General features: G+C 41.8%; 1 protein-coding gene across 2 annotated transcripts in view; it reads right to left on the bottom strand.

Annotated features, from left to right (window-relative positions):
- LOC132890473 (C-terminal binding protein 1) overlaps window positions 1-14997 on the bottom strand; it is a 35832-nt gene that overhangs the window by 8968 nt on the left and 11867 nt on the right. The window contains exons 1-6 of one of the 2 annotated variants that reach the window (XM_060927344.1): window positions 8688-8782; window positions 6311-6465; window positions 6070-6214; window positions 5703-5909; window positions 3892-4106; window positions 3571-3701 (exon numbers count right to left, since the gene is read on the bottom strand). In XM_060927344.1, the coding sequence (XP_060783327.1) occupies window positions 3571-3701; window positions 3892-4106; window positions 5703-5909; window positions 6070-6214; window positions 6311-6465; window positions 8688-8697 (863 nt within the window). In that variant the 5' untranslated portion in view covers window positions 8698-8782. Of the gene's footprint in view, window positions 1-3570; window positions 3702-3891; window positions 4107-5702; window positions 5910-6069; window positions 6215-6310; window positions 6466-8687; window positions 8783-14997 lie in introns of those variants that run through there. The other variant, XM_060927343.1, reaches the window with a different exon arrangement.

Below are 14997 nucleotides of genomic sequence, written 5' to 3'. Positions count from 1 at the left end.
CTGTGGAATGTTAAATCATCCTGGGCTGGAATACCTGTTCACAGGTGCCAGAGGTTCTCAGAAACCGTGGTTATACAACTAAATATTAGTTTAGTGATTCACAGGAATGCTAAATCCTAAAGGTTTTTTCAGTTTATACAGTAATGAAAAATGCAGACACTGCTATTTTTTTGAACAGCCCAATATTCATTTTTCTTCATTTTCTGTAAAGTAATTAAAATATTGATACATTTTTCTTCACATTTTGATGTAGAATCTAATGTGCAGTGTTCCCAATGCATAGAAATAAAAACTATTATAAGGATTTTGAGCTTTACTCACGTTTTTAAACACACTGCTATTATTTAGAACACAACTGTACAAGCACTTGCTTTAGATCAATAAAAACACACACACACACGATCTTATTTAAAGGGGTACAAAATATAATATATACGGTTGCTGATGTGACAAAGTAACGTATTCTTAAGTATTCTATCAAATTTATGTACTAGAAAACAACGAAATATCTTGGTAATTGTAAATATAATACTTTATACGCTAAACCGCACAAGAGTCGCCATTTTTAAAAGACCGTGACGTCAGCGCTACCCACTGCACTAGCGGAACTCTCCGGAATAGAGGAGATAAGCGTGTAATCATGGCGTCGGGCGCATCAAGTGAAAGCGACAGCTCTGTCGAATCATACGAAGAGATCCCGCAAGACACACTGCAAGCAGGCTATGGCTTAGAAGGGTACCAGTTTGAACCTAGGAGAGGTACTCTCGACTCCGGTGATGAAATAAGAGAAGAAAGCTCGGATGACGGCGAGGATGAGACTGATGCTGACCATGGGCATGGCGAGCGTGGGGCAGAGCGTCTGCGTGCAGGTGACACGGCGTGGTGCTCGTGCGGAAAATGTAACGTGGAGTTGCTCACGAGTCCAGCAGAATTTATTTGCTGCAATGAGATAGGCGCCACCCGTGGACTTGCGAAATCGTCGCAAGAGGCAGAAACAGGTATTTGACACGTGCTATTCCCAACCTCAATGAGCCAACACAACTGGGCACATACATACGTCATGAGTGTTACGCAGAGAAAATGAACGTGCATTCTGATTGGATAAAATTAATATCATGGCGGGCTGTTCAAACTGCGGAAATAGTTTGCTCGAGCTACTTTCAAAACACTATAACTTTCCAACCTTAGAACAAAAAACTTTTGTAAGTCTTGAATAAGGGTCATCAATGTGTGTTTTATTGTTATATTTACTCTATATATTGCCCTCTGTTCCCCTTTAACAGATCAGTGACTATACAGTTTTGAGGAGGTAAATAGGCGCCATTCGTATTGCTAACAAAAGACAAACAAGGTGGTGTCCATGGAGACATTACAGAGATTCTGCACTTTGTAAAATGACATTATTCCGAGTTCTGACTTTCACGCAGCATAAAACTCAAAGACCCCACACCTCTATGTCTCCAAATCACCACTCTCTTAAGGGTTGTTTTACAATCAGGGTACAAAGTTTGCGTCACAGGGGTCCAAAATTCAAATTGTTTCAAACTGGTTTAAAAAAAAAAAAAAAACTATAAAATTTGCACTTTTGGAAATTAATACACATATGAACATAGGCATGTGTAATAGTTTGTATTATAAGATTAAGTGTAGCTTTAAGCAGGGCTGGGAGAAACAAATGAAGTGATTCTCGGAGAGGACTTTTTTTTTTTTGACAATTCAGAATCCGCTACTTCCATAGTGCTTTTAAATATAAGGCTGTAAGCTTTGTGTTAGTTGTCTCTAATATTTACGTCCCAATATCTTGACCACATTTTAGTATGAAAATAATCATTTTAGATATGTTATTTTATATTGAAAAATTAGCTGTCTCGGAGAGGACTTTTTTTTTTTGACACAATTACATACTAATTTGATCAAAATGTTTCCAAATGATATGGAACCAAATATGTGTTTTATGGTATAAAGAATGATTTAAGTGCATCCCTTTTGGAGCTACCTGTGGTCAAAAAAGCACTTTTTCTAAATGACACGAGTAATTTTGCTAAATATGACATATATTCCCATACATTCACCAAAAATAACGTTATCACATTTTTTTTTTTGCATGGTAAATAGAGCGATCACAGGGCTACAATAAACAACCAAGTTTATTTAGTCAAGCCTTTTGATATTGAAGATAATAAGTGTTAAATGCAGGGTTTTGAACCGGTTCAAGGAACGAAAACCGGGAACTTTTTCTATTTCACATGGAACAGAAACGAAACCAGAAACTTTATTATTTTTTATGTTCCGGAACAGAAACGCTTATTAAAAATAATGGTAACCGGTTAATACCGGTTTTTATTTCGTTCCTCAAAGTTTCCGTAGCCTACAAATAAAAAAGTCATTCTTCTCCTGCGCAAGTTTCTATGACCCGCTGGGGTTCACTTCCTATGTGACGTTCGCTGACTGAATGGAGAGAGCGGGAGGGTGGACTACTATCACGTCTCTACATCTTAAATAAGAGGTAAATATTGCAGTCTATCGTTATTCGAAAACGTCAATTTCAAACACGATATCAATATATTTGTCCACGTTAATGAGAGGCTCGCGAACATTAAATGACGTTAACCTCTGTTAGCCTATCAATGCATAGGGCCTGACTAGCCTTTGGTAACGCACTAAACGAATTATCTTTCATTTTTGGCACTTTTTCTGTTTGTGTAGATGGGAAGACATACTGAGAATCCAAATCGCCAACATTTGAAATAATAATTGTTTTGAATTATTTCTTGTCTTATTTAATGAAGGTTGTAATAGAATTAGCCTACATTTGGCTTAAGCTGGATGAGACAGAGACATAATTTTATAGCCATTTGTTAAACAGCTGACAGGGAACGTAATAAACCGTTCCGGGAATGAAATTTTTTTGATCTAACCGGTTCGGGAACGTCTATTTAATGGTGGAACCCAAAACCGGAAACGTTAAAATTCCGTTTCTGTTCGGAACGAACCAATAGGAAAAAAATTCTGGTTCAAAGCCCTGATTGTGATTTTTAGCTTGCGCACCCTGATTGTAAAACAACCCTTAAGACAGTGGTGCTCAGAAGTCTGCAGCATAGCCAGAGGGATGATTATTATTATTATTATTATTATTATTTTGTTACAGTGCTGTAAAACATCCCACCATAATACTGGTGACTATATTTATTTCTGAATTGGTATTACGTTATTAGCCTGGTCACTGTGAATGGGTTTGATCCAAAACTAAATAACTCAAAACAAGTAAATTATAAATGATTAATGACCTAAACATGTCGTGGAATTATATTATATTGTTCTGGAATATCGTACACATTTAAAACAAATGAGCCTAATATGTGTAGAGCTTATTCATTCACTGTGGTATTTATCTTTTAATTCAAAGAAGTCTCTAGCAGCAGAAAGGTTTTAGAAATGTACCTATTGCGTGATTAAAAAAAATAATTAACCAACGGCAAATTTGCTCAGCGAACCTGAATTTCCAGGTCATAAATACGTACTGTCCAAATACAAGTCAGAAAAAATCCTTGCTAAAACGCACACGCTTACCTAAAGGGCTCGGTCTCGTGGACGTCGAGAGCTGCGCCGCGTATTCTGCCCTCTTTCAGTGCTTGAGCCAGAGCTTTCTCATCCACCAGGCCCCCTCGTGCAGTGTTCACCAGGAACGCACCCTGACGCATCTAACACACAGATCACAAGATGCTATTAGAAGGTAATCAAGTTTTCACTGAATGTAAAGCAGAAAAATGCACTTGTGGTCTTAAACTGCAATGCCTCGGTAACAAAGGATGTATCAGGACTTTAAGGACACATCGCGACACGTGACGGCCCTCAGTGGCATGAGGTGACGCGTGTGTGCACGTGAGCTACCTGTTTGATAGTGAAGTCGTTGATGAGGTGGTGGTTGTGTTCGTTCAGGCTGCAGTGAAGGGACACACAGTCTGAGTGGATGAGCAGATCCTGCAGCGTGGCCATGCGCTGGAGCCCCAGGGATTTTTCTACCCCCTCGGGCAGATACGGGTCGTAGAAAATCACCCCAAAACCAAAAGCCTTTGCCCTCAAAGCCACTGCTTGGCCAACACGTCCTGAAGCAGAGATCAAGACTATACAGTCCAGTGACTATTTCCACATCTTTTACAGTGCAGGTCAGCTCGAGACAGCTTCCTCATCACAATTTTAGATTTTAATTTGACACATAATTAGAACTTGAGTCAATATTTTGTAAACTGTGATAATTTTGCAACTACTTCATCCAAGCATACGACTGTCAATCAGCATGAATGAGCGAGTTAAAAAAATGCTTTAAAAGTATGTTCGTAGAACAGTTGATTACATCACGTCATCATTCAATTCTTACGGATATCCTCAAGAACTATAACAATTATTCCACGAAGTCGAGTCGTACACGAGCTGATAGCTGACAAGGTGCGTAGCGCTGAGCTACGACGAGATCGAGTGGAATAACTGTTATTCCATCCACGTTCACTGGACTTTGAGAAACAGAGCATTTTTATTTTTTGCAAATTCAATAAATTAAAACTTTATACAAAAAGCCCGACAAAATCATTTCCTCTTAGGCGCACTTCTTAAAAATCTATCGACGGCGGCACGAATTTACTTTAGTGTTGGTTTTTTTGTAGAAAGTGCCGTTTTGCTGTCGTGCCATCGTATAGAATAGCTTTAGGTATTTCATTCTTCCTTGGACATTTCAGTTAAGTCATTTTCAAACTTCTCTGAGCTTTTGAACCAGTCTTTTTAAAAGATGATTAAAAAAATAACAAATTTTAAAGATGAAGAATGTAAACAAACCGGCGAAATGACGGGAGCAATTTGTGAAAAATGCTAGAAGAATAATAATTCTTGAAAAATAAAAAGAGATGTTCTTAAAGGAACAGTCCACCGTACTTCCATAATGAAATATGCTCTTATCTGAATTGAGACGAGCTGCTCCGTACCTCTCCGAGCTTTGCGCGACCTCCCAGTCGGTCAGACGCAGTCAGACGCGCTGTCACTCCTGTTAGCAATGTAGCTAGGCTCAGCATGGCCAATGGTATTTTTTGGGGCTGTAGTTAGATGCGACCAAACTCTTCTGCGTTTTTCCTGTTTACATAGGTTTATATGACCAGTGATATGAAACAAGTTCGGTTACACAAATTGAAACGTAGCGATTTTCTATGCTATGGAAAGTCCGCACTATAATGACAGGCGTACTAACACCTTCTGCGCGCTTCGGCAGTGCATTGATATCTGAGCTCCGGAGAGGTACGGAGCAGCTCGTCTCAATTCAGATAAGAGCATATTTCATTATGGAAGTACGGTGGACTGTTCCTTTAACATCAAATACGTTCATTTCATATCTTATTGCTTTTTTTTTTTTTTTGGGGGGGGTTTATTTTCGAGTTCCTCCCCCCTCCTCCTCGGTTGGTTCAGCAACACACTCCACCATTTTGTTTTTCTTTACTCACGGTATATGAGCTGATAGCCGAGTAGCCAATTAGAGTGGGCGATTACTCGTATCCAGTGAATGTGGATAGAATAATACTTGCTCGCCCTATACATGACAATTCTGTTGTCATCTAAACTTAGGAACGCAACAAAAAAACCCGCAAAGCTAGACTACAAACTGCTTCAACCCAAGAATGTTATACCAAGTGGACGAGATGAGTGATTTAATGACTCACCGAGGCCAATGATGCCCAGCGTCTCTCCTCGGATGCGAGCAGCTCCTCCTGCCACCTCTCTGATTTGCTCGACGCTGGAGGCTCGAGTGCCCTCGCGCAAGGCCTGGTGCATCCAGGTGACCCGGCGGTACAGGTTCAGGATCAAGCACATGGAAGTGTCTGCTGTCTCCTCCACAGACGCAGCTGGCACATTACACACTGCGATACCTGAGTGTAGGAGATAGATGGAGAATAATAATATAGCCTTATTAAACAAGTATTTCTTAGATACTCAAACCAATTCATAAACATGGACAGAGATTCGATGCCCAAGCAGCTAATCGAATCAAAATCAGAACCAGGAGCTCAACCAGTTATCAGAACTCACCGAGTTCTGCAGCGGCTTTAACGTCCACGTTATCGAACCCGCTGCCGATCCTCACGATCACACGAAGCCCTTTGAACTTGTCGAGGTCGTCTCGTGATAGTGAGATCGTGTGATACAGTAATGCAGCTACAGCCTCGTTAAGAACCTGGACGGACACCGGAGACGTTTATTATTATTTATTTATTATTATTATTACAGTTGGACACAAAACCGCAAACCGTTTGCAGTGTATTAAATCTACCTTTTCGTGGATCTCCTGAGTGGACTGAGCGTCACAGAAGGCCACAGTGGCCACGTCCTTCAGGATGGGCATCTCCACTGTGCAGTCCCGGCCGTCCAGGAGCGCCACCAGAGGACGAGGGTGCATGGGCCCGTTTAAGATAGGTGGGCGAATGCCTGCAGGACAGAGACGAGGCGTTTCATTGGCATTGCAGCTGAGAGAAGTACACACAACACATCTTGGTAGGATTTGTAAAAATGCTGCATCAGACATTATTCAGCTTTGGATAAAAATATTCACGCTTGGGGAAGGATGTGTCTAATAGAACATAAATATATCAAACATTTACGGTGCGATCTTTTTTTAACCAATCATAAAGGCCAAGCTTTAATAAGATCATTCAGACTCAATACAGGCCACATTATTTATTTATCAATCAGACAGAGTTTAACGTGCTGGGACGTGGAGATGTATCATATCGGATACTGGAACTTCCCTGTGGGACCATCGCCCCTTTGCATTATCGCTACTTTTGGCACATGTAGCATTTCATTAAGCGCTCCGTTTACACACAAAGAAAGCAGTTAAGCTTCTGTAAAATCTATTTAACTGATCCAGTCATAATTTGCATTAAACGTGTTTCTACTTAATTGCATAAAATGCAACACTTTCCATTTCCCAGCTCATTAATTTCCCTACGTGAACCTGAAAGCTAATCTTACAGGTGGCTCAAATTTCCTCCAATTTCGGCAGAATTTATGCTAAACGCGACGCCTACATTCGCACTGTCAAGCTCGTGTAACTCTAAGGACATGGAAGAAGCGCAGCTGCATGTAGACGGACACAAAAGCGTATCGCATTTCAGTGCGCACATGGGTGTAACAAGAATCACATCATCGCTGGCCCTTGTCCATTTCCAGACCCCCACAGCAGGGTAAACAGATGAAGGGGTCGAGGAGGAAGAAGAAGTGGACAGAAGCAGCAGGAGGAATGAGGGTATTTGGGCTGAGAGTGGGGGGGCAGGGAGCTTTGATATGACTCATGATGACCCAAATCCTCCAGGCCAAACTCCTGGTACACCCCACCTCTGTGAACTATGCGTTCATTTGTGCGCTTTACCAGCTTTGCTGCTCGAACATACAATAGGCTGTGCACACTTTGCATTCAAATGATACAAGGTGAGAACAAAAACCTTCAGAGAGAAAGCTGACCCTAGATTTGCTCTTGGCTAGTTCAAAACACTCAGGATTCTCTTTATGAAATCAAGAAGCTTTTTTTTTGGATGGATGAAGAGCTCGTATCTGAAAGAAGATACATGGGCTCACTAAGCTTAAGTAATGAAAACACCAGCGTAGTTACCATTCCAGTTGCTACAAATGGCTTTCACACCATCAAGAGACTCCTCTTCTGGTAATAATTCATTTAAAAAACAACAAACAACAACAACAACAACCCAGACCAGCATGTTCAGAGCTATATAAAAAGGCACCTTTTTAAAATACAGCAAACATGAATGAAAAAGCATCGATGATTAGAATTTAGCACATCCTTAAACGTACACAAATACAAGCGCATACACAGCAGTAAAAGTGAACAGCAGTGCCCTTTTGCCCCACTGACAGGTGTCCACTCAGCTGCCTGCTGGAGACCTGTGGAGAGCAGAAGCTGTTAACCCAAGAACGCTCGTCTCCATTTCACTCTCGCTAAAACCCTAAGCAGCTGATTGCCGAGTGTAACAGTAGGAGGCTTACAATGCAAATATTTGTTCAATTCTTTTCCATTCATGTTGGGCCTTTTTTCGCAGCATGCACACAGAGGAGGATGAAGAAACATGGCTGCCAAGAGATGAGAAAACAACCGAGGCCCAGTTTAAACAGTGTTAAGGGGGGAGAAAAATGCTCTGAAAAATGTTAATCATAAAGATCTTGCATGAACAATGCAAACGCTTATTCATCCGAGGTCACGGAGGGAGCGTTGCATGGTGCCGAGCACAGATGCTGTGTGTTGAGATCGAGCCAGGGGCTATGAAAAAGAGCGAGCAGCAGAAGAGGCATGGCCAAGCAAACAATGCCATTCATTCACAGCCCAGTCCTCCTCCTCCTCCAAAACCTCCTTGTCTTCCACCCCTCCACCTCACTTTCTTACTCCACTGCTCCAACAGACACACACACACACACAAAGAGGGGGGTGGGGTGGAATGATAATACATTAGCACCACACCCAACCTCCTGCCTGCCAGACACAAATACACATACGCTTGCTCAACCACACGGATGCATTTATTCATACCGTCAAAAAAGGAAAATTACCACTCGAGATACCGCACCCAACCCACAATACACCCAACCCCTCGAGCCTTTGCTTCACATCCCACAACACACACACAAAACATCCTAACCTTGCATCATGAAGTAAGCACGCCCGTCTTCTCTCTCTCTCTCTCCCCCTCTCTCTCTCTCTCTCTCTCTCCTACCGCTCTATCACTCTCGCTCTCTCTCCACCCTTCACAATCAGTGTCAGGCTGTTTTTGCCTGGCAGGCACCCAGCTGTCATCCACACCCAGCTCCTCCCCTACAGACACCAGCCAATCACAAGGCACAGGTATTCAGCGCCAACCAACCAGCGCTAACCTCATTAGCATAGACAAGCAGCTCGAGAAGCAGTCGGACAGTTATTGTTTTTTTTAAAGAGACAGCGAATTGTTTTCTGCGCAGGCCTGCAAAACTCCGCACTTCTACACTCGACATGTCACACGGCCCTGCCTCGTCCTGAGAGGCTCGTTAGGGAGAAATGCTTGCGGATAAACGTCAAGATCGATGTGTGTTCTGACTTGAAGAGCTCTTCCTTCCTCCCTCAAACCGTCATTGCTGCGTGATGGGGATTAAAACTCCTTCTGAAAACTCCAGGACCAGCCATCATTCAGACACACAGGTTTCTCCTGAACATCATGGATATTCAACCACTCGCACCCCCCACAAATATTACTCAGCTGCTTATTCAGTCTCTCGTCATGTTCAGACGTTACTGCTGTAACTTTCCCCCGGTTGGTTTTCAACATGACCATTTACACCTTACAAATGCAGAATGAAAACCACCCTGCATTAGATTTAAAGCTGACAAGAATCATTTTTCAATCAGACTTTTCAATTGTTTGTTCAGTGGAACACTGGTTAAATTTGCCATCGAAGCGGGTAAGACGGACCAGTCAACAAAGGCATGCACAAACAAAAGGGCTAATTAGCAACTGCTCGCCGAAGGTCAAGTGAATATCAGTGGTTATTATTCACCGAGCCGGAGGGGGATAATTGTTTTAGTATAAATACACACGTGATTTAAAAAACAACTCACGTATTTAAAAAAAATAATAAAAATTCAAACTTCAAAAGCTGCATGCAAATGTAATAAAGGTGCACACAGATTTCTCACTTATCTACGTCGATTCAAATAAAATAAATTTTTTTTCAAGGTGCGGTTTTCATCAAATCCTGCGCTCTGATTGGCTGGCGAGCGGGTCCGTATCCTATGGTACGGACCCCAGTTACAGACCTCTGGTGACTCGCTCGTTCAAAACAACAAACTTAGTAGCATTTTTTGTCAACATTTATCTTTTTTTTTTAATAAGATTTATTTATAAGATTATCAAAAATCTTATACATTTTTGCCAGCATGTCTCAGGAGAATAGCATTAATTTTACAGCATGGACAGCGATAACGACAGTATTCACAGCGAAAGCGAGTTTTACTACCCTGAGGAAGAAGAAATAAAATAAAACATTTCAGGAGAAAGCTAAAAACCTCTAACTGTTGCTAACGCCGAGCAAAAACATGGCTGAATCCTGAATGACTCCTATTTGTATAAATAGGGGACTACATAGGCGGCAAAATGTAGTTTTTTTCCTGCCATGGAAGTGCACTTGTATACCGAGGAGGAAGCCATTTGCATTACAGCTGTGAATGAGGATTCAAAATGGCGTCTCGCTTCGGCTCGGTTTCCCTTTCGGGCGCTCTCGTTTTCTGTTAGAATTTGGTAAAGAAAAAAATAAATACATTATTTACCAGCTTAAGGTCGGTCCATATGATGAAATACCGTGACCTCGGCCTCGATCAGTACTTTCAAGACCTCGGTCACGGTATTTCACGATACGGACCTCCCAGCTGGTAAATAACATACATATATTTTGTTTTGAAAATCAATAAAATAAATCACAAGTCCACCTTACCGTTGAATAATTTTAAACCAAACTTCATAGCATCTTTAGGTGTTTTTAGGATCAGGATTTTCTTTCATAATTTGTAATTCTTCCTCACTTACTGTGACAAAGTGATTGGCAGCGATTTTGCCGAGTCATTCGAGATGATTATCGAGAAATAGTATAAATACGGACGTGATTATAGGAAATCACGTGCACTGATTATTGAGAAATGGTCTGAATTTCTCGATAATCACCTCGAGTGACTCGGCAAAACAGTAGCCAATCGCTTCGGCACCGTAAGTGAGGAAGAATTACAAATGACGAAAGAAAACGCTGTTCCTAAAAGCACTAAAGATGCTACGAAGTCTGGTATAAAAGTATTCAAAGGTAAGGTGGGATTGTGATTTATTTTATCGACTTCAAAACAAAGGGCCATTATTAAAAAATGTTCTGTTTCTGGTCCACCGGCCGGGTGAGTGCCGTTTGTGCGGTTGAATTTTTTTTTTTAACACCGGTTTTTCGACATTTTTTTGGGTTCATAAATCTAAAATCGAACTTGACATTTCCGCATTCCCAGGGCTTTCCACTAAGGCTCATACTAGCCAGCCATGACAAATAAGTAGCCAGCCGGGGGGGGGAGTAAACACAAAATAAACTCCTGTGCACGCAGTTCCCAGGATTAAATGTATTTTCCACAGACCGTTTATTTATTCACTTTACTCAAATACAAAGTAAAATGGCAGTAAATCTTTTCTTTTCTTGCGTATTGCATCATGAGGCGTTCCTCGCTTGTAAATCTCTTATTTTCGGTGCATGACACATTCACGCAGCTGAGCACGCTATGAATTAAAAACGACAACGGTCTGCAGTGGGGCTACACAAACACTCAGCGAACATTTCTCCATTTGTGTATGAAAATACACTCCAACGACTCAGTTTGGCTTCATTTACAACCAACGGTGTCTTTTGATGCCAGCACGTAATTGAACGAGAGAAGACTGGTTTACCGGAGACAAAATAAGCGTTATCTCTGCTTCTGTCCCCTCCGACACACTACTGCCTCCGCCGAGTGCGCGCGCACTCTGAACTGAATCAGCTCTGCGCATGCGCCGTGCGGCACAAAAAAATGGCAGCCACCATGAAGGAAGCGGATCCGGAGTTTTCAAGTGTGAAATCGCAAAATGGTATTCTAGCGAACAACAAAATAGTAAAGATTCAGAAAAACAAATCATTCAGTGATCATTTTAATAGTGTAATTTCATCCGAACTAGGCCTAACGGTCGATTTAGAACTACAAAAAGTCCGTGTGTCGGACATTTTAAGTACCTTTGTAAAAGTTTTGCAAATGTTGCAGTCAGCATTTAAAATGTTCAAGTTTTTGTACAAGTTTCAGTTGATTAAACTGTCATATTTTATTAAATGTGTCTGCTTTTGTAATAAAAAAAAAGTACTGAAAGAAAAAGCAAAACAGCATTGCGATTTCTTATCCATCCATCCAAAAAAAAAAAAAATCCCTCCCTCCCGACTGAAAATTTTTTTGCTCACCCGGTGGACAGGAAACGGATTTTTTTTTAAGGATGGCCAAAGTATTTTATGTGACTTGGCATAGATAAGTGACACAAGTCTAAGCGCATTATATTTGCATGCTGCTTTGAAAGTACGAAATATATATTTTTAATGCAATAAAAAAAAAAAAAATCACCTGTGTATTGATACTAAAACAATTATCCATCTCAGTGAATAACTGTTAGTCAGAATTTCTCGACCAATCAGCATGTGCGATTTCTTAATCACTTGCGTATTTATTCCAATTGAAATTAAAACCAACATCCGCTTGCTGCTCATCACACAAAACAAACATGCAGCAGGTTTCCATGTCGACCAGCTATTTCTAGAAGAGCTGTGTCTCAACCAACCAACCAACGATGATCTAATTTAAGTGTTCGCTAATCTAAAAATCCAACACACTGCTCCATAAAACACTTTTCAGCAAGTTCAAAAGAAGAAAGACTGAACACTGTAGTAAAACAAGTTAGTGCTAATACTCCAACGCAAGTATGTGACTTCTGACAGCTCCAGTTTGTTCAGTCAGTTATGGACATCAACGTTCCAAAGAAAACAGGATATACGTAGCAGCCATCTTGCGTACAAGCACTCATGGTATAAACCCAGCCCTCAAGATATGGAAAGCACAATTATTCACCAAAATAAAAAAAAAAAATAAATAAATCAGACTTCCCACACACGCACAAAGGGGAAAAAAAATTACATGAGGTGAAAGGACACGGGTTTTATTTATCTAACTGCTTAACATGTTAGAGCATCACAACAGCCAGGTTCGAGTTACCCACGTCCCATTTGGTTCCAGCCCTAAACCAACATATCTTCAAGATAATGGGTCTTTGCTAGTCTGGTTAACACCAGACCATATCACAAGTGAAATATGGTCTGGAATCCGCCTATTGAATTTCTCGTAGGGGAGGTGTGGTTTACGATTGTCAACGGCCGTTTATTGGACGTTGCGAATGTCTATCCTTTGGCGTATACGTAGCCCATGGCCAATCATGGCAGTTGTACCCAGTGACATAGTTAGAGCGACGAAGAAAAGGAAAGAGAAAGAGAAGGCAAAACACTTTCGCTCTAAACTATTCAGAACAGTGTCTAAAGCTTGATCGAAAGTTTGGTTCGTATCGCTCGCAGCCATGTTAAATGTGATCCGTAAACAGTCCCGAATAAACTACAAGCTTCCGTTTGTCGAGTAGTATGCGTCACCGTCTTTCCACCCCTCCCCACTCTCTGATTGGCTCCCTAACTCAGGCGAGCCTTTAGACCATAGTTTCCATGCTGTCTTTTCAGATCGGAACGATTGTGCAAAGCAGCGTGGGATTTCCCAGGCTAGGTCTTTGCTGGGAAAATGTCCCAAAACAGTGAACTTCCATAACGAGCGGACGCAGTTGTTCAAGACTGTTATTCGGAAGAGGAAAGATCCCCCCCCCCCGAAACGGCCGAGACGTGGAAGCGAGAACGCCGGGTCAGGATATGCAGATGAGGAGCAAAAAGAAGTTTAATCTGGATATTTCGGAAATGCGGCTAATAACGAGCAATCTGTAGCACTTGTTTAGCTCAGAAAATTCACCAAGACGCTAAAAATAGACTCGAGACACTGCCTTGGATGAGCACTGAACCGAAAGAGAGAGATGTATTTATTGTCTGTTTGTCATCCTATTCCTCCCAACACCTGTGTGTGATCTTATACTGGCATTTTGCAAGCTATCCATCATTGGCTGCTGTTATTTCCCCAAGCAAGATGACAGATCAAATGTCCTGCACAGTGCCATTTCATCACCTGCTGGCTCGGAGCTGACTCTAGGTGATACGCATAGAGCTCGAGGTACATCGCGTCCCTGCCCTGCCGTGTCCCATGCTTATGATTTGGCCGACGAGCAGAACATATAAACGCAGAAACTTGGTCTGCTGTTAAAGAATGCTGTGCTGAGTGTTCCAGAAATAGCTGAAGCACCACATTTAGGCCCTCATTGTTCCTGCGGTCTACAGCACTACAGCAGTGCTGAGCGAGAGCCCCTCTAAGAGCCGTCTTCTCCGCCTCTGCAGCGCACAGGAACGAGCGCAGATAAAGAAAAGAGCTCTGCATCTGCCCTCGTCTGCACAAGCTCTCTCTCCACATGCACAAAACGCTCAAATAATAATCAGATCAACACACACATTATATACACACACTTCAGCTTGACTGTATGAGTTAGCGCGACTTAGCACGTAGATATTTCTATACGAGAGTCAACACTTCAACAGAGACTACACACACACACGGTTCTCATCAGTCACCCAAGACACTACACACACTTTTCCCCCCCAATACGTTTATAATAACTAATACATCACATAAAGCTGATCACCATAAATATCAGATACACACAGATACTGATCTCGGTATCAGGTGCCCATCTGTACCACGTTTATTTTCACCAGGTGATGCTAAACGACCAGCGTATTCCATCGCACTAATAAACAGATGACAAAACGACAGCCATCTGGAATGATGGCAGCGCAAACTGTGCTCTGAGAAAATATCGAGGAAGAACTACAACACCCTCCGACAATGCAAGCAACCTGATAAAATATCTAATAGTGCTTTCCCACCAGTTCAGCAGGCTTTCGTCTAAACGGGGGAACAGGGGTGCTGCGCCCTCTTACTCTCGGCGTGCGCCCCCTTACCGACTCCGTGAAAACATCCCAGCAACACTACGCGACAATGTGTCTGATCATCAAATACGTTATAATTGCTCCAAAAATATTCCAATCATAGTAGATACACCGCCAGACGGTGCAAAAACAATCCGAATTGGCGTTTTCCAGACTGAGGCGCCATGTTGTTTAGTTGATTACTTGTCGCAGCTGCTCTCGCGAGATTTGACATGGGTTACATACAAGGTCAGCTGACTTGTAGAGCGAGATTTCTCGAGACTGAATGACCTTTCACCCACCGGCGCGGGAGCT

The sequence above is a fragment of the Neoarius graeffei genome, chromosome 8 (assembly GCF_027579695.1).
Source record: "Neoarius graeffei isolate fNeoGra1 chromosome 8, fNeoGra1.pri, whole genome shotgun sequence".
Lineage (NCBI taxonomy): Eukaryota > Metazoa > Chordata > Actinopteri > Siluriformes > Ariidae > Neoarius > Neoarius graeffei.
The sequence above is the reverse complement of the archived record's forward strand: the minus strand, read 5'-3'. Positions and strand labels throughout refer to the sequence as shown.